The sequence below is a fragment of the Schistocerca piceifrons genome, chromosome 3, assembly GCF_021461385.2.
Source record: "Schistocerca piceifrons isolate TAMUIC-IGC-003096 chromosome 3, iqSchPice1.1, whole genome shotgun sequence".
NCBI classification, from domain to species: Eukaryota; Metazoa; Arthropoda; class Insecta; order Orthoptera; family Acrididae; genus Schistocerca; species Schistocerca piceifrons.
In genome coordinates, this window is record NC_060140.1 from 894,042,680 (window position 1) to 894,067,680 (window position 25,001).

Below are 25,001 nucleotides of genomic sequence, written 5' to 3' on the forward strand. Positions count from 1 at the left end.
TTTAATACAGGACAATGTCGTCCTAGCCATAGCATATGAGAATCCCATGTGTACAGGATTAAGACCGTCATTTCTTTTTTGCCTCTGTGTAGGTCAGCCTATCCAGTGTCATATTCCATTATTTTCCTTTCTTGCTGATAAATGGTGCAAGTCCAGTGAACAGGGTGATACTCTCTGCAGTTGACAGGAACGGGAGGAGGGCCACAAGGAACATTCGCGTGTGAGACGCTCGCATTCCTGATGTGTGGGGCTGGCGCTACATTGAGAGGACATGTGCCCATATCTCCAGCATTTGAAGCACCGCATAAGGGGAGGAAAACAGAGTTTAATGTCGCACCGGCAGACCATTACCTTGACCTTTTCAGGCTATGTATAGCCCTTGAAGGTCAAGATGGAGAGGAGTGGAATCCCTTAAAAACCCAGAATCCTAAACCCCTCACCTGGTTCAGATTCACTGATGTCATCTTTGCAAACTGGATCGATGGTGAGGACACACTATCCACGTTCCTCCAGAATCTCAACTGCTTCTCCCCCCTTTGCTTCCGGTCCTACTCAACACAACAAGCCACCTTCCAGATGTTGACCTCCACATCCAAGATGGCTACATCAGTACCTCCGTCCATATCAAACCTACTAACCACCAGCAATATCACCACTTCGACAGCTGCCACCCGTTGCACACCAAGAAATCCCTTCCGTACAACCTGTGGTCATCGGATCTGCAGTGAGAAGCGGTCCCTCTCGAAATATAACGAGGTTCTCACTGAAGCCTTCACAGACAGTAATTATCCTCCTAATCTCATACAAAAACAAATCTCCCATGCCTTATCTTTCCAGTCTCCCACCAACCCCAAAGTCCCAGTGTCTGGCCACAGATGAACATTCCCCTAGTAACTCAGTACCATCCAGGACTGGAGCAATGGAATCACATTCTCCGCCCAGGGTCTCAACTACATCTTGTCGTGCCCTGAAATGAGAAATGTCCTGCTCACTACCCTTCCCACCCCCTCCCACAGTGGTTATCTGCCATCCAGCAAACCTACACAACATACTCACCCGCCCTTACACAACCCCTGCTTCCAACCCCTTACCTCATGGCCCATACCCATGTAATAGGCCTAATGCAAGACCTGTGTGTATGATGTGTGTATGTGATGAACAGTAACAAAACCAAAACAAGGCTAATGGAATGTAATCAAATTAAATCAGTTGATGCTGATGGAATTAGGCTAGGAAACTACACATTTAATGTAGTACAAGAGTTTTGTTATTACGCAGCAAAATAACCAATGATAATAGAAATAGAGGAGATATAAAATGTAGACTGGCAATATCAAGAAAAGCATTTCTGAAAAAGAGAACTTTGTTAAAATCAAATATAAATTCAAGTGCTGGCAAGCATTTCTTGAAGATAATTGTTTGGAATGTAGACACGTGTGGAGGCAAGAAATTTGTGGCACAGCCTGACCAAATGAAGGAATCAATTGATAGGACACATTCTGAGACATCGAGGGATCACCAGTTTAGTACTGGAGGGAAGTGTTGGTGGTAAAAATTGTACAGGGAGACCAAGAGATAAATACAGTAAGTAGATTCCGAAAGTAGGTTGCAGCAGTTATTCAGAGATGAAGAGGCTTGCACAAGATAAAATAGCAAGGAGAGCCACTTCAGACCAGTCTCTGGAGTGAAGAAGAAGACGACGATGACATAATACTCCTTTCACCTTTCCTGTCTTTGCTTAGTATTGGTTTTCCATCTGAGATCCTGATATTCATACAGCTGCTTCTCTTTTATACAAAGGCATCTTAAATTCTCCAATAAGAAATATTTAGCTTTCCCTTAGTTGTGTATGCTTCTATACCATACCATTTGTCTTCTGGCAATTCTTGCTTCACCTTTTCACATTTTCTGTCAATCCCATTTTTTTTAACATTTGTAATTCCTTTCGCCTGCTTGACTTAATGCATTTTTATATTTTCTCTTTTCATCAACTAAAATGTCTCCTGTAATACCCAAGTATTTCTACTAGTCCTGTCTATTTAATCCTCTGCTGCTTTCACTATTTCATCTCTCAAGGTTACCCATTCATCATCTACTGTACTATTTTCCAAGATTTCAGTCAATCATTGCCTGATGCTCCATCGACTCTCTGGATCCTTCGAATTTATCCACAGTCCCATTCTTTTTAATTTTCTACCTTTTGCAATTTCTTCGGTTTTAATCTACAGTTAATAACCAAAAAATTGTGGTCAGAGTCCACATCTGCCCCTGGAAATGCCTTACAATTTACAATCTGGTTCCAAAGTCTCTGTCATACCACTATATAATCAATCCAAAACCTTCTGGTGGCTCCAGGTCCTTTCCACCTATACAGCCTTCTTTCATGATTCTTAAACCAAGTGTTAGTGATGATTAAATTATGCTCTGTGCAAAATTCTAGTCGGCAGCTTCCTCTTTCACTCCTTCCCTTCAGTCCATATTCACCTACAATTTTTCCTTGTCTTCTTTCCCTACTACCTAATTCCAGTGCCCATCACAATTAGATTTCCGTTTCCCTCAACTATCTGAATAATTTGTTTTATCTCAGCTTACATTGCTTCAATCACTTCATTATCTGCGAAGCTAGTTTGCTGTGGGTGTTGGCAGCATGTCTATCTTGACTATGATAATGCATTCACCAAGCTGTTCATAGTAGCTTTCCCACATTTTTATTTTCTTATTCGCCATTCTACCTACTGCTGCATTAACCCCACTTTATGTTGTATTTATAACCCTTTACTCACCCGACCAGAAGTCCTGTTCATCCTCCCGCTGAACTTCACTAATTCTCACTTTATCTAACTTCAACCTATCCATTTCTCTTTTTGAATTTTTTCACCTACCTACCCAATTAAGGGGTATAACCTTCCACAATCTGATCCACAGAATGCACATTTTCTTTTTACTGGTGTCTATATCCTCCTGATTAGTCTCCACCTGGAGATGCAAATGGGGGCTATTATACCTCCGGAATGCGGAAAGATAACTGCTGCAGTTTCTTCTTTGTTTTCACAGTCATTCACAGTATCAGAACAGAAAAGCCATATTGGCTGATGTTACCAGACCAGATCAGTCAATCATCCAGACTGTTGCCCCCAGCAACTACTGAAAAGACGGCTGCCCTTTAGGAATCACATGTTTGTCTGGTCTCTCAACAGATAGCCCTCCATTGTGGTTGCACCTACATCTACATGATTACTCTGATATTCACAATAATGAGCCTGGCAGAGGGCTCAATGAACCACCTTCAAGCTGTCTCTCTACCGCTCCACTCTCAAATGGCGCACGCAGGAATAATAAACACTTAAATTTTTCTGTGCGAGCCCCAGTTTCTCTTATTTTATCATGATGATCATTTCTCCCTATGTAAATGGGTGCCAACAGAATGTTTTCACAACTGAAGGAGAAAACTGGTGATTGAAATTTCATGAGAAGATCCCGTTGCAACGAAAAACGCCTTTGTTTTAATGATTGCCACTCCAATTCATGTATCATGTCTGCGGCACTATCTCTCTTATTTAACTATAATACAAAACGAGCTGCCCTTATTTGAACTTTTTTGATGTCATCCATCAGTCCCACCTGATGCGGATCCCACGCCACACAGCTAAACTCCAGAATAGGACAGACAAGTGTGATGTAAGCAGTCTCTTTAGTAGACCTGTTGCACCTTCTAAGTGTTCTGCTAATGAATCACAATCTTTGGTTTGCTGTACCCACAACATTATCTATGTGATTGTTCCAATTTAGGTTATTTTTAATTGTAATCCCTAAGTATTTAGTTGAATTTACAACCTTCAGATTTGTGTGACTTACCACTTAATCGAAATTTAGTGGATTTATTTCAGTACCCATGTGAATAACTCCACACTTTTCTTTATTCAGGGCCAACTGCGACTTTTTGCACCATACAGATATTTTATCTAAATCATTTTGCAATTTATTTTGGTCATCTGATGACTTTACGAGACGGTAAATGACAGCATCAACTGCAAACAATGTAAGAGCGCTACTCAGATTGTCTCCTATGTTGTCAATATAAATCAGGAATGATAGAGGGCAATCCAGTCATGCAACTGAGGTGATATGGAGGTACCCAGTTTGGTTAGAAGATGCTTGTAAGGAACGGTGTCAAAAGCCTCCTGGAAATCTAAAAATATGACATCTATTTGACATCCAATGGCAATACCACTCTTTACATCGTGAGTCTATGGTACTGCTATCCGTATTGCTGAGGCACGAAAGCCACGTCAACATAGAATAAAGTATTGGGAGAATATTGCCAGTTAAGATTAGAAAAGCATCAATTGAGAGAGGGATAAGAAGTTGAATCCAACCCAGTTTAAGGTGACCTGGTCCTAGTCAAAACAAATGAAAACTCTGAATCTATCTGTGAGTATTTATATTTGTCCATTAGAAGTACTTTGTCCAAATGCTTACAGACATATACAGGGTGAGTCACCTAACGTTACCGCTGGATATATTTCGTAAACCACATCAAATACTGACGAATCGATTCCACAGACTGAACGTGAGGAGAGAGGCTAGTGTAATTGGTTAATACAAACCATAAAAAAATGCACAGAAGAATGTTTTTTAACAGAAACTTATGTTTTTTAAATGGAACCCCGTTAGTTTTGTTAGCACGTCCGAACATATAAACAAATACGTAATCAGTGCCGTTTGTTGCATTGTAAAATGTTAATTACATCTGGAGATATTGTAACCTAAAGTTGACGCTTGAGTACCACTCCTCCACTGTTCGATTGTGTGTATCGGAGAGCACCGAATTACGTAGGGATCCAAAGGGAACGGTGATGGACCTTAGGTACAGAAGAGACTGGAACAGCACATTACGTCCACATGCTAACACCTTTTTATTGGTCTTTTTCACTGACGCACATGTACATTACCATGAGGGGTGAGGTACATGTACACACGTGGTTTCCGTTTTCAATTACAGAGTGGAATAGGGTGTGTCCCGACATGTCAGGCCAATAGATGTTCAATGTGGTGGCCATCATTTGCTGCACACAATTGCAATCTCTGGCGTAATGAATGTTGTACACACCACAGTACATCTGGTGTAATGTCGCCGCAGGCTGCCACAATATGTTGTTTCATATCCTCTGGGGTTGTAGGCACATCACGGTACACATTCTCCTTTAACGTACCCCACATAAAGAAGTCCAGAGGTTTAAGATCAGGAGAATGGGCTGGCCAATTTATGCGTCCTCCACGTCCTATGAAATGCGCGTCGAACATCCTGTCAAGGACCAGCCTAGTGTTAATTGCGGAATGTGCAGGTGCACCATCATGCTGATACCACATACGTCGGCGCGTTTCCAGTGGGACATTTTCGAGCAACGTTGGCAGATCATTCTGTAGAAACGCGATGTATGTTGCAGCTGTTTGGGCTCCGGCAATGAATTGAGGACCAATGAGGTGGTCGCCAATGATTCCGCACCATACATTTACAGTCCACGGTCGCTGTCGCTCTACCTGTGAGCCAGCGAGGATTGTCCACGGACCAGTAATGCATGTTCCGTAGATTCACTGCCCCGTGGTTTGTGAAACCCGCTTCAATGCATGTTCCGTAGATTCACTGTCCCGTGGTTTGTGAAACCCGCTTCATCGGTAAACAGGTAGAACTGCAACACATTCTCTGTTAATGCCCATTAACAGAATTGCACTCTATGATTAAAGTCATGTAATTGCTGATGTAGCGACACATGAAACGGGTGAAAGCAGTGACGATACAGTATGCGCATGGCATTACTTTGACTCAGTCCACCGGCTCTCGCAATGTCCCATGTACTCATGAGTGGGTTCATGGCAACAGCAGCTAACACACCAACTGCACCCGCTTCTCCTGTGACGGGCCTGTTACGGACCCGTTTGCATGCTACTACCATACCTGTTGCATACAGTTGGCAGTAGATGTTTTGCAATGTGCGGCATGTTGGATGCTCTCTGTCCGGGTACCATTCTGCATACACCCTGCAGGCTTCAGCTGCATTTCGTCGACACTCGCCATAGATGAGTATCATCTCCGCCTTTTCAGAGTTCGAATACACCATGGTCACAGTTCCTACAACACTACACTATCACAGACATCTGGTAACACAGTATACTACAGTTGGTCTGCGTGCGGAGACGAATGCAGAATAACGATAGTAGGAAGCGCTACATGCAGACACTGCAACAGCTAGACCAAACCACAACAATGCACTACAGCCACACTCGTAAACACGGACGTCATCGTAAACATGTCCCTGCAGATGCTGCTCGCCGACTGTGGCCCGTGTTTGTTACAACACACAACTGAACGTCGGAGGTTTCAAGCGTCAACTTTAGGTTACAATATCTCCGGATGTAATTAACGTTTTACAATGCAACAAACGGCAATGATTACGTATTTGTTTATATGTTCAGATGTGCTAACAAAACCAACGTGGTTCCATTTAAAAAAACGTAGGTTTGAGCTAAAAACATACTTCCGTGCATTTTTGTATGGTTTGTATTAAACAATTACACTAGCCCCTCTCCTCACTTTCGGTGTGTGGAATCAGTTCGTCAGTATTTGATGTGGTTTACGAAATATATCCAGCGGTAACGTTCGGTGACTCACCCTGTATATCCAAAACCAAGAAAATGTTTTGGTTTGAGAAATTTAACCAAATTGAAATCATGTAAGCAGGTAAGCAATGCGAACAACTAATGTGAACAAGTGTACCAAAGCAACTCTGGGTCATCTAATTTTACGTTTTGTCTACATTGTTTTTTTATGTGACATTATAACCCAAGGGGGCATATTGTTTTCGTATGTCATGTGCATAGCAAGCATGAGGTCCTCTGTGTCTTCTTTTAATTCTGTAAACCTGTTAAAATTATCTCCCACTGCCATCACAATCCATTCTTCCTGAATTAGTAATTACGAGAAACTTTTTGTCAATCATATGACTGATGTTAGAATGATTACAATTTTATAATTACCCTACTTTTCTTATTTGTGATGTATGATACCATTTTTGTGCTTTTATTATGAGTTACAGAGTCATATGATTTTTGCTGGAACAAGTATCTCTTTTTCTGCAACAACTGCATATTTCACAGACCAAAAAGTTACCTTGTGAAAAGACCAATCACACAAATGGCATATTCTCCTGTAGTTCCACAGATGTTCACTTAAGTTATGTTTGAATGTCATGACATTTATACACCACTTGAATCAGGGAAAAGTGTTGTCACTTTAACACTTTATCCCATGAAACAATTAATACTCATTATCTACTCTGCCAGACAGTAATATTTTAACTCTGTTATAAGCCAATTTGTATCATTTAGAAGATAATGAAGGAGACGAAGAGATTTGTGCAAAAATATTTGTTTTATACTTTATCCAATGAACGGAATTTACTTTTGCTACGGAATAGTTTGTGTTGAAATTATAACATACCTTCGAAATAATCAACTTCATTAACAATTAGTTAATGATTTATTATTATGTTGTGTGTTAATTACTCTCTGATTATGTTTATTGTGAAGCATGTGACGTGCCATAAACACACTGTGCTCACATTATTTAATATGTATGTTTAAAAAATGTAAGCTCTTAGCTAAGGACTGTTTTCCTTTGTGCTAATTGGAAGCAATGTTGTGCTGTTTAACTTATTTGCAGTGCTATGAAATGCTTAGTACAAGAGAATGTTTGTGTTATGATAAACAGAGATTTTACCTTATGTAAAGGGCATTTATGAATATGCAACAAGAATTAAGATAGACAATGATGGCTACATGATGCACTGTGTTATAATGATTAGGCTAACTAGGATAAGACAAACCAACTTATTAGGATACATATGCTAACCCTCGAGTGGACACACCTATGTATAAAGTATACCAACCAGAAATAAAATTGTTTTGCAACATTCCATTGTTGTTTAACGATTGCGAGCCCAAACCTATTCCCTCATTTTCCTCCAGCTAACACAGTGATAAATTTTGTTGTCATATGTTGAAGGGAGCATCAATAACATGAAATATAGAGCGAGATATGTGAGGAAAAACATTAACACTCTGTGCAATAAAATGACCCCGATTACGAGCAAGCAGTTGTCTACAAGATAAATAGTAATCAAATAAGCAGTTAGCTGCGCTGTTTAATGCTTCAAGTGGGCCATTACTGTGGGGTAACACCTGTCTGTGGCAACAGAGTGATATAATGAAATTTTATTTCATTGTTCTTTAGTTAAACAGTGCTCTCCCTCATTATGTTTAACTTTATTTTATCATTGTTTAGTTAAACTGATATTAAACTGTGATTTTCCTAATAGATGTTTACCTTGGCAATATGAAAACAACTATTCTTTGCATGTGTATAAAGTACATGTGTCTCAGTAGATTGCCCAACAACTATTCGCAGCAGATTCTAACTGCTTGACAGCAGTCATGCAATTTCCAGCTGCTTATCAACAGCAACTGACTTATCTCGTGTCCATGAACAGCATTCACAATTGGGTTGCACTGTAGTTGATGCAATGTTTTTTTTGAACTGTAAACAAATAACTTTCTGTTTACCTTACTGAGATATGTTCATGCCACAGTCACAAACTTTTCAACACTGACTTGGAACAAACACTTCAAAGAGTAGAAAACTGAAATATCACACTAATCACATAAGTACTTACACTGTAATTTAAGGGAACGATTTCCCAAAAAAGATATAGGTGGCAAATATTTGTAGGAAACATAAGAATAAAAAACTGCAGCTCATATGCAAGAAAGTAACAGCAGAAAGAGAAGTTGTGCATTAAAGATAAAAAAATCATTAAACTGAAGAGAAAGACTAAATGGATGTACAGTCAGTCAGTCATTGAAATGGGCTGTGAGAGTAGTGAGGTACAAGGAAGGAACTATCATATGACGTCACACACTAGTAAGTACTGGATAATATGGTGAAGGATATCTGGCCTGAGCTATTCAAGGACATAATCTGCATAGGGGTATAAAGAAGTAGCGGGGGAAGCAGGTGGGGGTGGGGTGGGGGTGGGGTGGGGGTGGGGTGGGGGAAGGGGGAGAGAGCGAGGGGGAGGGAGGAAGTACCAAAAAAACGGCACACCTGCTCTAGGGTTAAGTGACCAGAGATGTTAACAGTAGATTGGATGGATAGGTCGTGTAAATTTCCTCAGGTTGTAAAGACTATTGATTGCCAGGCAGTAAGGGACAGTATATAGATGTAAATAATTGTGATTTCTCTTAAAATGTTATTTTGATAAAAAACCAGTAGATATAAGGAGTAAGACAACTAGCGGCGTATAATTTGGAAAATAAACATATGTTAACCTGGCATTTCTTTCCCAGGCTTATGTTCATGAGCCTACTAGTATATAAACTTACTTCATTTATGTCTTATTTTTCAGCTCTGACATCAGATGCTATATAGATAGGGACTGCATATTTTAACTATTTACATGCCTAATTGTGGTGTACTTAGCAAGCACAAGTTCCGTATGATAAAAGTTAATTGTAATCAGAGGGTCAGAAATCTATGTTTTTATTGTTCAAATACGATTACTAAAAGCAATTGGAACTGTAATATCTACGAAACAGCGTATGTGAAAGTTCCTAAGTGAAAGATAGTACTATGTGAGGAGAAATTTGTTCTATATGAGTCTCTCTAAATATGAAAAATTCACTTTACCCCAAAAGATCAGATTTAGTTGCATAGTAAACACAGAATATAATAATACTGAATTGCATAAAAAATCTGATATATGACAATATAAATAAATATGTATTGCCTGCCATGAAGTTATGTGATAATGACTTTTGTTCTAATTTAATGTTATAGTAGTGGTAAAGTTTGGAATAATTATGGAGGAAATGTGAAGAGTTAATGTAGTAATGAAGGATACTCTAACAATGAAAAGAGATTAATCTTTTGAAAACTATTATAATGAAGCTGTGTTAGTAATGTTAGTGGAAGATGTGGCTACTGATGTTCAAACATATAGGGTGACTCTTCTAAGAGCCATCAGTGCATTTTCTCTGCTGTTTTGATAGATATCTGTATTTTTACTTTTGCAATGTGTAGGTAGAGTTAGCTGAAACAAATACTGCTCATCAAGCCTTTCACATGATGCTCAGTGTCACTAGAAAGTGTGTTTCCTGTTATGAGCAAAATGATTTTTAAAGTAGAATTTTACGCATCCATTTGATTCAACAGTCCTACATTAGTGTAGCAATTGTTTTATCAATATGTATTAAAAGGGTCAGTAAAATATGGAGAACAACCAATAACCCAACCGTGACTAAACAGCACTGCTGCATGGCAGTATCAGTTGCCACAGGCCTGGTTGGTGCTGTCGCTGCTAGTGTCCTGGTCACACTAGACCAATTTAGGACTGCTCAATAGAACGGGCACATAACATTCCACTTTAAAAATCATTTTGGTCACAACAGGAAACAAATCAGTGTTTTCCACCAACACAGGACTACACAGGAACGACCTGATGAGCAGTATTTGAACTGCAAATACCTGCCAAAACACCAGAGAAAACACACCTGATGACCCATTGGAAAGATACCCTGAGTGTGTGTGCTTTGAGGAAGGATGTAGGTCATTATGAAAGCAATGACGTACAGTGAGGAACGCTGTAATGAAGAGGTTAGTATATGAATATACTCATTACATATAAGCAAGATAGCTCAGAAAATGGACTTTCTACCTGGTATTGAGAAAGTAAGGTTGGAAGAAACATGTTACAGTTTCAGTAATGTAAATGAATGAAATCATTGCAGTAACAAAATTACATTTATTTGACAAATTCTGTTTGTACACTCAACTGAAACACCATCTATAATATAGAAGTATTTAAATTAGTTGAAGGCCAACCTCTGATCACAGGAAAGGGATCACAAGTTCGCAAAACAGTAGCTGTGGTTCCTACAGGTGATCCAACAAAAGGCACAGCAAGTCAATAGTGGATAATCCCTTAGCTTTCAACAATTAAACAAACAATTCACTATGGCAACTTAAATTAAGCAACATCAACATCTATACTCTGTCAATCACTGATGTGCGTGGCAGAGGGTACATCTATGGCTTTCAGGATGTCATGTGAGAAAGGTGCAAGATGTGTTTCACACATTCTATGTTTTTGAAATCCAGGCTGGTTGGCATGGAGGAGGACATTCTGCTTGAGATATCTCAATACATTTGAGCTCAGAATATGTTTTAATATTTTACAGCAAATGGATGTCAAGGATATTGGATGGTAGTTTTGTGGATCACTTCTGCTACCCTTCTTGTAGACTAGTGTGACCTGTGCTTTCTTCCAACTACTGAGCACAGTTTGATGAGTCTACAATAAACTGCCATCAACAGAGGGACTAACTCAGCTGCAAACTGGATATAGGATCTGATAGGGATTTCACTGAGCATGGGGGCTTTGTTCAATTTTAACAATTTCAGGTGTTTCTCAATGGTACAGACATTAATACCTATTTCACACATCTTTTTAGTGGTATGAGAATTAAGTTGAGGCAATGCCCCAAGTTTTCCTTTTTGAAGGAAATCCGAAAACTGAGTTAATCATTTCTGCTTTTGCTTTGCTACTCTCTACTTGAATTCCAGTCTTGTTCACGAGCTAGTGGACACTAACTTTGGTGCCACTAACAACCTTGTTCAGCTTTATAGAAAATGAAGGTTATACAGGCATACGTAAAAGGTACAATGAATTAGCAGAGATACTTGTGCAAATACTGAAACTATTGCACACAGAAAGTGAGCCAACAGAAGACAATGAAAAACCAAATAGAACAAACATATGGCAAGAGGTTCAAGCAAATGATAATAGGAACATGACAGAATATGCTGAATTAAACAAACGTATTCATGAATGTCTAAGAAGCTGTAACAAAAACAGTCCAAATTTAACAAAAGGAACAATTAAGAACAAAAGACTATGGAGAAAACAAAATAATCTTTCATTAAAAGATTACAACTAGTGTGTACCTACACAAGAAAAAATTTTATACGCATCCCAAAATATTTTCACTGTTTCTCTAATTCAAGAAGCAAAAACACATATTGTTAAAATTGCAAGTAATGATGTTTTAGAAGTAATACTATTAAAAATGTATAGAGCAGTTCAGAGGATTAAGATGGAAAGGTGTCCAAGCGAGAATGGTGTCTTAACAAAGATGGTTAAAACTGGAGTAAAAGTAAACTAAATGAATTTGCAAAATTATTTACAGTCAGTCTGTAGAGGAAGGCAGTTTTCAAAAACTGAGCAATGCTTCAATTATTTTACTTCACAGGAAAGATCTATCAGCCTTCCAACCATAATGTACAAAATATTCTCTGAAAACATCAACTGTATAGCAAAAACATTAGATTTTTATCAGGCAAAGGAAGTAGTTGGCAACTCATGACTGAATTTATAGTATGAAGAATGAAACCCTTTACTAAGTTATGACAAAATCTGTGCTCATAGACCTTGAGAAACAAGATACTGATTGCATGCAACATCACTGTAAATGATGTACCGGAGTAGTAAAACAAGGTATGTGAAAGGTGTAAATTCTGCGTGACTGCAAAAGAATGAAATACTGCACAACTGTTCTATGGTAAGCTTGCAGTCCCGAAAGACTGTGGCAAATTGCAGTAACACCTGCAGTGAATCTGCAACTGGTGCAATGGCTGCAAGCTCTTAAAATTAAATCTCCAGTTTCATACACTACTTTCAAAGGGAGCAATGATTAATTTATTCTTGAAAAATTGTGTTATGAAACATTTCCCACTTCTATTAATCCAAGCCTTGACTCAAGATCTGCTTTCCAACACAGAGAATCACATAATAAGCGATAACAATGCGCTATGCCTTTGTGCACTTCTGCATTTACACAGGAAATCAATGGAATCCGTTACATTGTATACGTGAATGTACTAAAGACGATTATTGCAATGCTACAACTTCCATTATATTACTTCATGGCAGTGAAAAATTAGAACTGAACATGAATTGTGTGGGGATCACTAAATAGCATCTCTTATTTGTATCTGTATCTCGGTATTTGTAGCTAAAGGTTTAATGTAACTTACAAGATCTATAAGTTCTGTGTAAAGTAAGACATATGTTGCACCATCTAGGTGTGTGTGTGTGTGTGTGTGTGTGTGTGTGTGTGTGTGTGTGTGTAAAATTTTCAGTCATTTTACGTGCCTTTCAGCAACTCAACATCTTTACTCTTCAATTATGAGTATAATAAGGTATCAGCCAAGGAGGTTCCATATCACCAAAACTATCCTCAACAGTCCTAAAGGAAGTTTTTAAATCCATGACTGTGAAAATAAAGGAATATGTGTCAATGCAAAATGAATCACCTTTCCTACATTAATTTGACTGTACTATTTCTTACAGTGTGGATGAATTTCAACAATTAACTGCAGAACTTAATAGAGGGAAAATAATATACAACCAGTATATGAGAAAGTAAATAGTACCAATTAACCATGAAGCCGTAGGTCCAGTTAATATGTCTATGTATTTGAGGCTTAATGTCAATATAAATTACACAGAAGAGCAAAACAGCTATTGAACGATTTTGATACACTAAATAGTTTTTTTTAGATTAAGCTTGCAATATACCCAAAAACTAAAATTTACAAACATCTTTTTTTTTTACTAGTTTTGACTTAAGAGGCAATGTGACATGGAATTTTAAATAGCAAACAATTGCTGTGACAATGTGTTTTTTCTACTTTCAAAGAAGGACTTTTATGGCTGAAAGCTTAAATGTTTAGCAGTCCTTCCATGGTGTCAGTCTGTGACTCAATGCTCTCTCTATGTGATGAGTAGCAATCCAATCCTTTCCATAATATTGTTGATAAACAAGAATGATTTACAAAACTGCCAAGTACACCAATGAGATTTTGGGCACTAATTGATTCAGCAATAAACTATTCCTTGGGGTATGGTGGATTTTCACTATAGCCATTTAATCAACCACTTAGGTATGACTGCCCACGTTGTCTTAAATATAGTGCCATTAATTTCTGACCTAACTTTTCCTGAATGCTTCCTCAGTTTAGTAGATCCTGTGGAATAGTTTATAGGTTTGTGTTTTCATAGTGCCATACGCCAACATTTGATCAACATACATCTCACTCCACCAAGGGACTGGCAACCTGAAATATCATGAAAGTATCCCAGATTTGTAATATGATCCTGGATATCATTGCGGCATTCGAAAGCAGGCAATTTGGTTGCTGTTTCTAGGTGTTTATCTCCATGTAGGCACTTAACTTTTCAGACATACACATTTTCAGGGATAAGCCTTTCAAATAAAGACATAGCTGTATTTCAGCAATCTGCACATGTGTGAAAAAGTCCACCTTTACTGAACCGCTTTCTCAGGGCGGGCAGATGTCTGATGCTGTAGTGATTATGTGCTTTCTGATACTCAGCAGGAAATTAAGTTTTGTAATTAGTTTCCAAATCTCATTTTACATGTTTTCCATCATAACGAACCGCAGAAGTTCCAGTTTCACACTGTGTGCGTGTGTGTGTGTGTGTGTGTGTGTGTGTGTGTGTGTGTGTGTGTGTGTGTGTGCGAGCGAGAGCGAGAGCGAGAGCGAGAGCGAGCTAGAGAGAGCGAGAGCGAGCTAGAGAGAGCGAGAGCGAGCTAGAGAGAGCGAGAGCGAGCTAGAGAGAGCGAGAGAGAGCTAGAGAGAGCTAGAGAGAGCTAGAGAGACCAAACAGCACAATCCAATCAACGGGAAGGGATAACACGCAAAAATAAACCACAAAAACAGGATTTCAGAGCAACACGGAAAGGAAGCAGCGGGAGGGGGTAGGTGGAAACAATTAGAGCAGGGGTGTCCAAGAACCACTACACATGGTGAGGCACCAGCACCCCACCAATCCGTCCCAAAATGAACACATTACCATACCACTAACACAATATAACGAGGACGACATCAGGGAAGAAGACAATAGGAAAGGGGACAAAAAACAGCTCTACAGACCAGACAAAATGTAGAGAAAAGGTGAGGAGAGCCTGGCTGGTATGGAGCAAGGTCAAGGCCTTCATAAACAACACCTACACTAACAGGGGAGACTCAATTTCCATAGCAAAATTCAAGAACTTATACCTGAGAATATGAACCACTTTCACGAAGAAAACCGAGGGCAGACATAACCATGCAGGGCCATCTGCTAACACCCGAAACAAGGAAGGTTGGATGGTATATTTAGTACAAAGGGCCAAAAGGAAGGGCAATCCAGCAAAATATGTATCACCATGATCGGAGACACGTAACTAGAAAAAGGGAGGGGTGGCTCATTGCATAGTAAAAATCCAAGTGTCAACCCAGTATGGCAAATATCAAGATGGTAGAGGATGGTGGACTCTCAATGGGAGAGACAGAGGGAAGAATGCTACATGAGAAGAGTCTCCTTGATGGCGTAAAGTTTACTACACAGGATTGGGGGTGGAAGAGGGAGAGAAGGGCAGCCTCACAAGATTCAGCCCAGATTGAGCAATAGAGGATTTGACGTTAAGCCGCAAATCCACCTCTGAAGGGGTTATGGCGAACAGAGGGTAGGTGGCTACTGCCCCCCCCCCCCCCTTCCTCCCTCCCAAATGATCATCAAATTCATCACCTGGAATACCAATGTGGCAAGCGACCCAAAGGAAGTTGATCAAACAAGGAGCACCACCAAGAACAGTGAGAAGGTCGTGGATGGTAGAGACCAAGGGATGGCAGAAAAAACACCAAGCGATAGCCTGAAGGCCATTGATTGAGTCCATACGTAACAAAATTTGTGTGAGGGAGGAACATTGAATGAAAACACTTCACATGTGGCAGACAAGAGAAGGTGTTCCATGCCAACAGAAGACGTGAAGGCATAACCCTCATGATCAGTGGATTTAGAGTCATCAGTGTAAAAAACAATGCCATCCTGAAACTTCTGTAAGAATGTTTGGAACAAACAACAGAACACCATCTGAGCAATGGAGGCTTTCAGACCCTGGAAGAGATCCAACCAAACCCATGGCTGAAGAACCAACCAAGGGAGATGGTCGGCAGAGAATGCAGGGAAGAGGACAAGGAGGAGGGATTGAATTCATGGCGGAGAGAAGTGCAGTGGGGCCCAGCCAGTAAATCCACCTGATGGTGGCTGTCCACAATCACAAGACAGACAGTCTGCTGTTTATTGGGTAGATATGTGCCTGAAATGCAAGAACCGAAAAAACCTCTGGGTGGCGGGACGTATGGCTTCACATCGCACACAACCTTGACCTTCTCTGGGAGGGTATCTCCCTTGAAAAACAACAATAAAGACGCCAGTGTCCTTGGGGTTATCCTTATGCCCTTTCTGCACATGCTGAACAGAAGGAACACCCCTTCGTTCCAGAGTTCATCAGTTTGAAGGATGAGTTACCTATGAAAACTGACTACCTGGATCATATTCACCGGGATGTCGCCAAGATAATCACAAGCACGAAGAGCTGCAGAGTGGACGGGAAGTTCTCATCAGCAGGAAAACCATCCACTTCTTAGTGAGAGACTCCATTTCGCCAAACTTGTCTTTGATATTTTCCACAATAAATAATGGCTTTGTGGCAATGAATGTGTCCCTGTCATCCTAGTACAGACCAGGTAGTGGGGAAAGTGTTTCAGCCCACACTGGTGAGCCTGGCCCTCCTTCCAGGACGCAGCCAGGGAAGGGAAGCCTGCAGGGTCATAAGAAGCATCTTTCAGTGATTCATTACCACATGAAGAGATGGCCGTAGGAGAATGGCCTGATTTTTGGAGCTTGATACACTTCATGTGCAAAGTATTCGCCCTGATACCACCCAATCTGATCAGGGGCTCTCCCCTTGGGCACCACCCAGTCACAGCAAGGGCCATCTGGCACAGCTGCTGCTGCCAGGAGTTCTGATGCTCTGGAATAAGAAGCAACCACTCCTACGAAAGTATGAGGCGGCAACAGCTTAAGTATCAGAAGTGTGATCCCCGTGTTGTCAGATGACTTACCCAGACTGGTACATAACAGCCCCATCACACTGACCTGGCTACAGTGTGTTAACTGTAAGATGGCAGAGTTATGAGGGGAGTGCGGGGAGAGGAGGAAGCAAGCATTGGCCGGGAGGTGAGAGGTGCCGTTGTGGGGGGGGGGGACAAGGCACGCCTACCAGTTGCAGTGCTGGCACTACAAATTGCGCGTCATGCTTACATGAAAGCAGACGAAAGGCTTGGAAGTAAAACTCGCTTTAACTGTTGTTCATAAACGAAACTGAAATAGTCATGTACATTAAAATCTATATATATATAAAAATGAATGTATGTATGTTTGTCTACTATGTGCTCACAAATCATTCATCCGACTGCAATGAAAGGAAAGAAAGGTTGTCGCTTACTACATTTTCTCAGTACGTACTGTAAATCTACCGCAGTAGGCATGACGTTTTAATTTATTATTTCGTTACTATTAACTCTAATCGCAATATATTTCGCATACAGTATCCACATATATCAGTAAATGGGCCGGCACATTTATGTTTCTTTACGACATATAATTCAGGAGATATGACGTGGTAAACATCGAGATGCGTGAAAAAGTGCCGCGTCAGGCATGACGTTTTGTTCTATTATTTCTTCACTACTAACACTATTCGCAACACGTTTCGCAAACGTGTTAAAAAAGTATATAAAACCACAGGCGTATTCCTAAAAAACGTTGTGCCAAAATTTTAAATCAATCGGTCAACAACTTTCCGAGATTTCTTCCATTGCGAAGCACGGGCGTACAGCTACTGTTTAATAAATATCTTAAACTGCAGCAATGAAGTACGCTTATCGCAAGGAAAGGAAACAGTCTGAAACAGAATGGCAGATTGTTTTTCGTATTTATTCGAGATGTCATACTTTTGTAAAACCATTTAAAGCCATGTGGTCCACCGCTTTCACTGTCACTATGTTCTGTTTCTTTGTTTGATTAAAATAGAACAGAAATACAATTTACATTATTTATTCAAGCTGTGATCTTTTGTAAAAACATTTCACGCCATATGATCAATCGCTTTCACTGTCACTGTCTTCCGTTTGTGTGTCTGAGTCTTCCTCACTTATATCTGATGTGGTAATATAATTTTGCGAGCATCGCTACGTAATACTGGTTTCCTTCTAACCTTAGGCCTACCGGTTGAGGTTGTTGGCGACTGCCGAGATGGGCCAGCAACTGCCTCTTCACTCATTTTGATAATGTTTAGCACAACTGTACAATAAAAACATACAGAACAGTACAGCGCAAAACAATAACGAAGCAGACGACAATTTATTATTATTATTTATTTCTCGTTCAGCTACAGGCAAAGCGTGATACACTTACAAACATCAACATAAAAATTTAAATTAACATTAACAATGATTTACAATAAAATTTGCAGGGTTTCCAGCCACAAAAGTGCTTGGTCACTTATCACATGTATGTCCATCAGATTTCCTCCCTTAAGTCCGTGTACGTCGCACTCAACTATATGCTGCATGGTTTGACTCTCTCCGCACTCACAATTGGGGTCCTGGGAGAAACCCCACTTTTTCAACAAATATCCGCACCGACCAACACCTGTCCGCAGACAATTTAGAGTTACCCACACTCTACGTTGGAGTTGGAAGCCTGGAACTCGTTGAGATGGGTCCTCAATAAGGAAACTGTTATTCACTTTGCTTTCCTGCCATCGCTGTTTCCACAGGTTATCGATATCAATCTGTTGTTTGAGTTCTTTCCAGAAGGGATTTCTTGACTTCAATCTGTCAGGGGGAGGAGGTAGGTCCCTGAACTTTTCTTTGTACCTCTGGATTGCTCTTTCACGTCTAATCGAGGGTGGTTCGATATTGGCAAGGACGGGCAGCCAAGGTTTCAGGGTGGGTCTTACTGTTCCTGTTATGAGCCTCATTGTCTCGTTAAGTTGCACATCAATATATCTGACATGCCTACTGCGGGCCCAGACGGGTGCGCAATATTCCGCTACACTATACAGAAGTGCCAGTGCTGATGTGCGTAGAGTTTCAGTGGAACATCCCCAGGTTGTTCCTGCCAGTTTCATTATGATGTTGTTTCTTGTTTTCATTTTTTGGGCGACTTCGTACAGGTGGCTCTTATATGTGAGAGTGCGATCTAGCTTAACACCCAGATATTTTGGCGTTCTATCGTTTTTCAACAATTTACCTTTTATTTGCACTTTTAGCTCACGATTTGCATCTTTGTTACACAAGTGCATTATTGATGCCACGGATTTAGTCGGATTTACTTTGAGGTGCCAGTTGTCATAATATTGTTGTAGTCGTTCCAGATCCCTGTTTAAAATTTCTTCCAGTTCTTCGAATGTGTTGGCGTGAGCCGCGATAGCGATGTCATCTGCATACATAAAAGAACGAGATTCCAGGTTTGGGATGTCCGCTATGTATAAATTGAAAAGGCATGGAGCCAGCACAGACCCTTGGGGGAGACCATTTTGTAGTGTCCTGTAGCTGCTTGTTTTCCCATTCAGAGATACCTTGAATCTCCTGTTTATCAACATATTTCTGACTAGATCTATGATCTTCTTGCATTTCACGACTTTTGACAGTTTATACAGTATCCCTTTTGTCCATACGGTGTCGTATGCTGAGGTGAGATCTAATAATACCATGCCCGTTTTCTTTTTGTTTTGGTAACCTCTTTCAATGAAAGTGGTTAGGGCGAGAACTTGGTCGCAACAGTCTCTTCCTTTTCGAAAACCGCCTTGCTCTGGGGGAAGAGCAGCTTCTATTTTACTTTCTATTCTGCCTAGGATGACTCGTTCAAACAGCTTGTAAGTGGTGCACAATAAAGATATCGGTCTATAATCTTTAGCATTCTCTCCTGTTTTCCCTGGTTTCTGGATGGCTATGACTTGTGCGTTTTTCCATTGCTTTGGTAACCGGCTAGTATCTATGATATTAGAGAAAAGAGAAGACAGCCATACTCTTCCCTTTGGCCCGAGGTTCTTCAAGAATTCTGGAAGAAGGCCGTCACAGCCAGCTGCTTTACCAGGTGACATTTTCTTTAGTGCTATATTTATCTCTTCTTGTGTTACCCAGTTCGCTAAACCTGCTTCCTCCTCGCTTGCATCTAGCTCTTCGTTCATCAGTTGGTGCAGTTCTTTTTTCTTCGAGGCGGAGGCATGGATTCTGGATGTTTGTAGTATAGAAGAGCATATCTTGTTAGGGGTCATTTTATTATTGATGTTCCGTCCCTTGAATTGTGCTCCGCCAAGTTTCCTCAGTAGACTCCAGCTCCTCTGTGAGGAGTGCGTAAAGTCCATTTGTTCCATCCGCTTTTGCCATCCCTGTTTGCGTTCCTCGTCCATAGCTCTTATGAGCTGTTCTCCTAGTTCTGGATTCTCTGTTTTGTTATATTCATCGAGTAGTTGTTCGCACTCCTTTGTCCAGCATGGGATGTATTCTTTCCGCGCTCCTCTTGGTATTGAGTTATGTGCCGCTTTGATAATTAACTTCGTAAATCTGTCGTAATTTTCTGGGATTGGGGGAATTCTGTTTACATTATTTTCAATGGTATCTTTAAACTTAACCCAGTTAGCCTTCCTGAGGTTCCAGCGGGCTATAGGGGGGCTCTTTATTACTGGTATTTGGATCCTAAGGTCTATAATAACTGGTCTGTGTTGGCTCCGAGGAATACGGCTCAGTACAGTTCTCTTGGACGGAAGTGCTATTCCAGTTTCTCCAGATGAGACAAAACAAAGATCGGGCGTTGATGTTGTGCCCCACGCTCCTGAACAGAAGGTGGGGGTATCTTTTGCATCGTATATTAATGTATAATTATTTATATCTGCCCAGTCTGCCAGCATGAGTCCTTCTTTGTCGCAAGACTGATAGCCCCATCTGGGGTGGTGGGAGTTAAAATCGCCAATTATGACTGCAGGGTGTTGTGGGTTAGGTAAAACAGGTTGTTCCCATTTTTCTGAAGGTGGCTTGTACACGTTATACACAGTCATATCGTTTAGTTTGATTCCCACGGCAAATTCGTGGTGCATAGTTTCCTCAATATTATCAACCAGTTCTTTCTTGATCAGTGTTGCAATACCGTGTTTATTATGGGCTTTATAGCCCACAATTTCATAGCCTGGTATTAGAAGTCTCGAGATATTTTCTTCTGATAGATGTGTTTCCTGCAAGGTCAGCACATCAATTTTTTCTTCTGTTAGTAGCTTTGTGAGGATGTCTCCTTTTGTCCTCGTGTATCCTTCTATGTTAACTTGGCATATACGTATTCGTCCACGCACTTGGCTCCGGGGAGGGGGGGGGGGGGGAAACTGAGGCATTTGTCTCGCTCTCTTGCGTAACTTCGCCTGTGAGGGCCGGGAGGTATTACTACGTCCGGCCGCTGTTTGGTGGTGACATTTGCTTCTCGTGTCGCAGCTCGTTCTGAGCATTTCGATTTTCTTCTCGCAATGCGATCGTTGTGCGGCACGATACTGGGGGGGGGGGGGTAGGCCACGTCGAGGCTGTCACCATCTACAATGGCTACCTTGTACAACACAGTCAGCTACGTAATGTTGGCAGCAGTCAAAACTGCGTGCCTACCGAAGCCTCCCGACGTGTACCGACTTCTACCGATTCAGGACTAGGGAGAGGTCTGTCATCTAAAAGTTTACACACTGTACATGTGCTGATGAACCAGTGTGGCGGAGGGTGCTATAGTAGGGAAGGAAGGGGGGCAGAGGAACCCATGCCGTAGGCACTAGGGATGGAGTTCTTCCCCAAATGGCTCATACTACAGAGAGAAAATTTAGAAGTGGAGGCCAAACCCCAAAGTGGGACCAAAAATGCCTAATCAGAAGGATGACAGAGAAAAGGTAAGGGGAACAAAACTGCATGGAAACCAGGTGGATAGCAAGATTGACATGAGTAAGAACACAGAGAGAAGAGGAGGAGGAGGACGGGGGGGGGGGGGGGGGGGCACAACGGGAGGAGGAAGGACAGGAAAAGGAATGCAGCCCAGGAAGGAAGAATGGACTACAATAGCTCAAGGCCATGTACAAACTCACAATAGAACCACAAGCCCCCTGGGGACGGGTTAAGGTAAGGCACTGGACTAGTATTCTGCAGGAGTAGTGTTCAGATCTCATCTGGCCATCAGATCTTCAAAAACATTGTCAATTTCCTTTATGAGCTTAATTCTGCTGTTTGGACTCTCTTACAGAATTTAAAAATCTCAAAATAATTGCTGCAATATTGACAGTTCTTGTCTGAGAAAATTAAATTCTGCTTTTGCAACACTGCTACAAAACATTTTCAGTACTCAAAATCTCTCATAAATGGTACCTTAACTGCTTACACAACCAGCAAAACTAACCAGAATCTATAATTATGACAGTATTTCACTGATGAAACTTGTGCCACCATATGATGTACTTCAAATCTGTTACAAAGAAACATAGGCACTTATTACGAGCACATTTTAAGAACAGAACAGGCAAGAAGCAGATAACTACCAACTGCTGAAATAATGGCAACTGATGCTAGTCTGGAACACAATTTCAATCTGTGCATGCCTTACCTACATGCTAATTGTGTGCACACTTAACTTAACCTCAATTCTGTATCAAGTACAATATTTTCTTTATATATAAAAACAAAGATGAGGTGACTTACCGAACGAAAGCGCTGGCAGGTCGATAGACACAAACAAACACAAACATACACACAAAATTCAAGCTTTCGCAACAAACTGTTGCCTCATCAGGAAAGAGGGAAGGAGAGGGGAAGATGAAAGGAAATGGGTTTTAAGGGAGAGGGTAAGGAGTCATTCCAATCCCGGGAGCGGAAAGACTTACCTTAGGGGGAAAAAAGGACAGGTATTCACTCGCACATATTTAAATATGTCTGCTTGTGTCTGTATGTGTGGATGGATATGTGCGTGTGTGCGAGTGAATACCTGTCCTTTTCTCCCCCTAAGGTAAGTCTTTCCGCTCCCGGGATTGGAATGACTCCTTACCCTCTCCCTTGAAACCCACTTCCTTTCGTCTTCCCCTCTCCTTCCCTCTTTCCTGATGAGGCAACAGTTTGTTGCGAAAGCTTGAATTTTGTGTGTATGTTTGTTTGTGTTTGTTTGTGTGTCTATCGACCTGCCAGCGCTTTCGTTCGGTAAGTCACCTCATCTTTGTTTTTATATATAATTTTTCCCACGTGGAATGTTTCCTTCTATATAACAATATTTTCTTTTTTAGAGATAATTATGATTCTTACCTCATAGAAGGCAGGTAACTTGAATTCAGAAAGACATTCATCTAACACTCTTATTGCACTCATCAGAGCATCTGCCCCAGAAGAAACTGTCAGCCCAATAAATGTTCTGGTTTTTGCTTCATTACAATACACATTCACTGAATCAAATGTTATACGAAACCTGCAATTTTGAAACATTTGAATACTTATTTGAGAGCCCAGTAAACAGTTGAATCTGCACAGAACAGTTTGTGTATTTTACCTTGGCAACTCTTTTACTTTCTCAGAAACAGAGTCCACAAAGGGGTCAATCCAGTGATGCCGCAGTACAACTGTTTGGGTGAGGCTTATGTGTAAGTCGCTGACAGGTTTAAGTACAGCTATGCTCTCCAACAGATTACAAAATACCTCCAGCAAAGTATGTAGTAAAGGCAATGGATCACCTGCAATGTTCATGTATTTCGTTAGAAGTTTCAGAAAACTATGTAACATGTAGCAAGTTCATTTACATGTGATATAAATTGTTTATTACATGGTATATATACAAATGTCACCCAGTTTCCTCTTTCATGTGGAAAGGATCTTACTCGTCCTTCATGAAGCGATGGATCATCATCTGTTCTTTCTTGTTCATCTTTATTGTAGAGCAAACGCAGAGCAGGTGGAAGAGGCAATCTGTAACAAAGTTTTGTCTCAGTACAACTATTAATTTTACAGTACCTATTCTATCACAAATGAAAGTTGGACTGTGACAATACAAAGTCAAGGATTTATGGGAATACACTGAGCTTTTCAATTTCCACATAAATCTGTGACACTACTAGCATTCTGCCTTTGCAGGCAATGACTATCTACAACAGTAAATTACATTTCCCTGATCTTTTCATACCACCACCATTCCATGGCATCAGTTACAGAAGACACCTTCAGACAATGATGACAGAGGGGATAATGATGGAAGATACGAATCAGCATTTACATCTAGCAATGGGGGGGGGGGGGGGGGGGGGGATTTTTAGCCAAGAATATCAACATAAAAAACTGTGTTCTCATAAGGTCCCATAAGTAACAGAACTTTGTAGACTCAGTGGCCTATTCTGTGTGTTATTTTATAGCAGAGTACTCATTATTCCCACATTGTAACTGGCAAATAAAACACACGGCAAACAACTGCTATTGTTAACTCTTTAATCTTGCTTGCCTGATTATCTTAAGTTATTAGTAGCATTATATTAATAGATTTTAGATTACATTTGTCTGTATGCAACTGAATAATTTCAATTTTCATTTAGCCAGATGGTTTTCACCTAACTTTATTATGGATTCTTTAGTGGTCTAAAATACACATTCGTTAATTTTTTGATCTCATGAAGAGAAAGAATCTTCATGGCTGTGTAACAGGTCAAGGTATAAATTAACAAAAGACAAGAAAATCATAGAAACTTAACCTGTACACTGTTTCATCACTACACTTCACTATACTACTTATGGCTATTCATGTTTATTCCAACTAAATTTAATCAAGTAAATGAGAAGGAAATCTGTTACTCTGAAAAGAGCTGGTGCCTCCTCAGTTATTCTGCATAGCTGCAGTTTATCTCTTACTTCTAAATTATTATTTATGAGCTATGTCTGCAAGAACATTATTACTTTCATCACTAAATACAGAGCGACTTTAGAT

General features: G+C 40.4%; 1 protein-coding gene across 3 annotated transcripts in view; it reads right to left on the reverse strand.

Annotated features, from left to right (window-relative positions):
* Positions 1 to 25,001, reverse strand: part of LOC124789626 (U6 snRNA phosphodiesterase 1) — a 51,532-nt gene that overhangs the window by 21,168 nt on the left and 5,363 nt on the right. For all 3 annotated transcript variants that reach the window (XM_047257045.1, XM_047257047.1, XM_047257046.1), the window contains exons 2-4: positions 23,853 to 23,995; positions 23,583 to 23,763; positions 23,342 to 23,501 (exon numbers count right to left, since the gene is read on the reverse strand). In XM_047257045.1, coding sequence (XP_047113001.1) covers positions 23,342 to 23,501; positions 23,583 to 23,763; positions 23,853 to 23,995 — 484 coding nt within the window. The remainder of the gene's footprint in view (positions 1 to 23,341; positions 23,502 to 23,582; positions 23,764 to 23,852; positions 23,996 to 25,001) is intronic.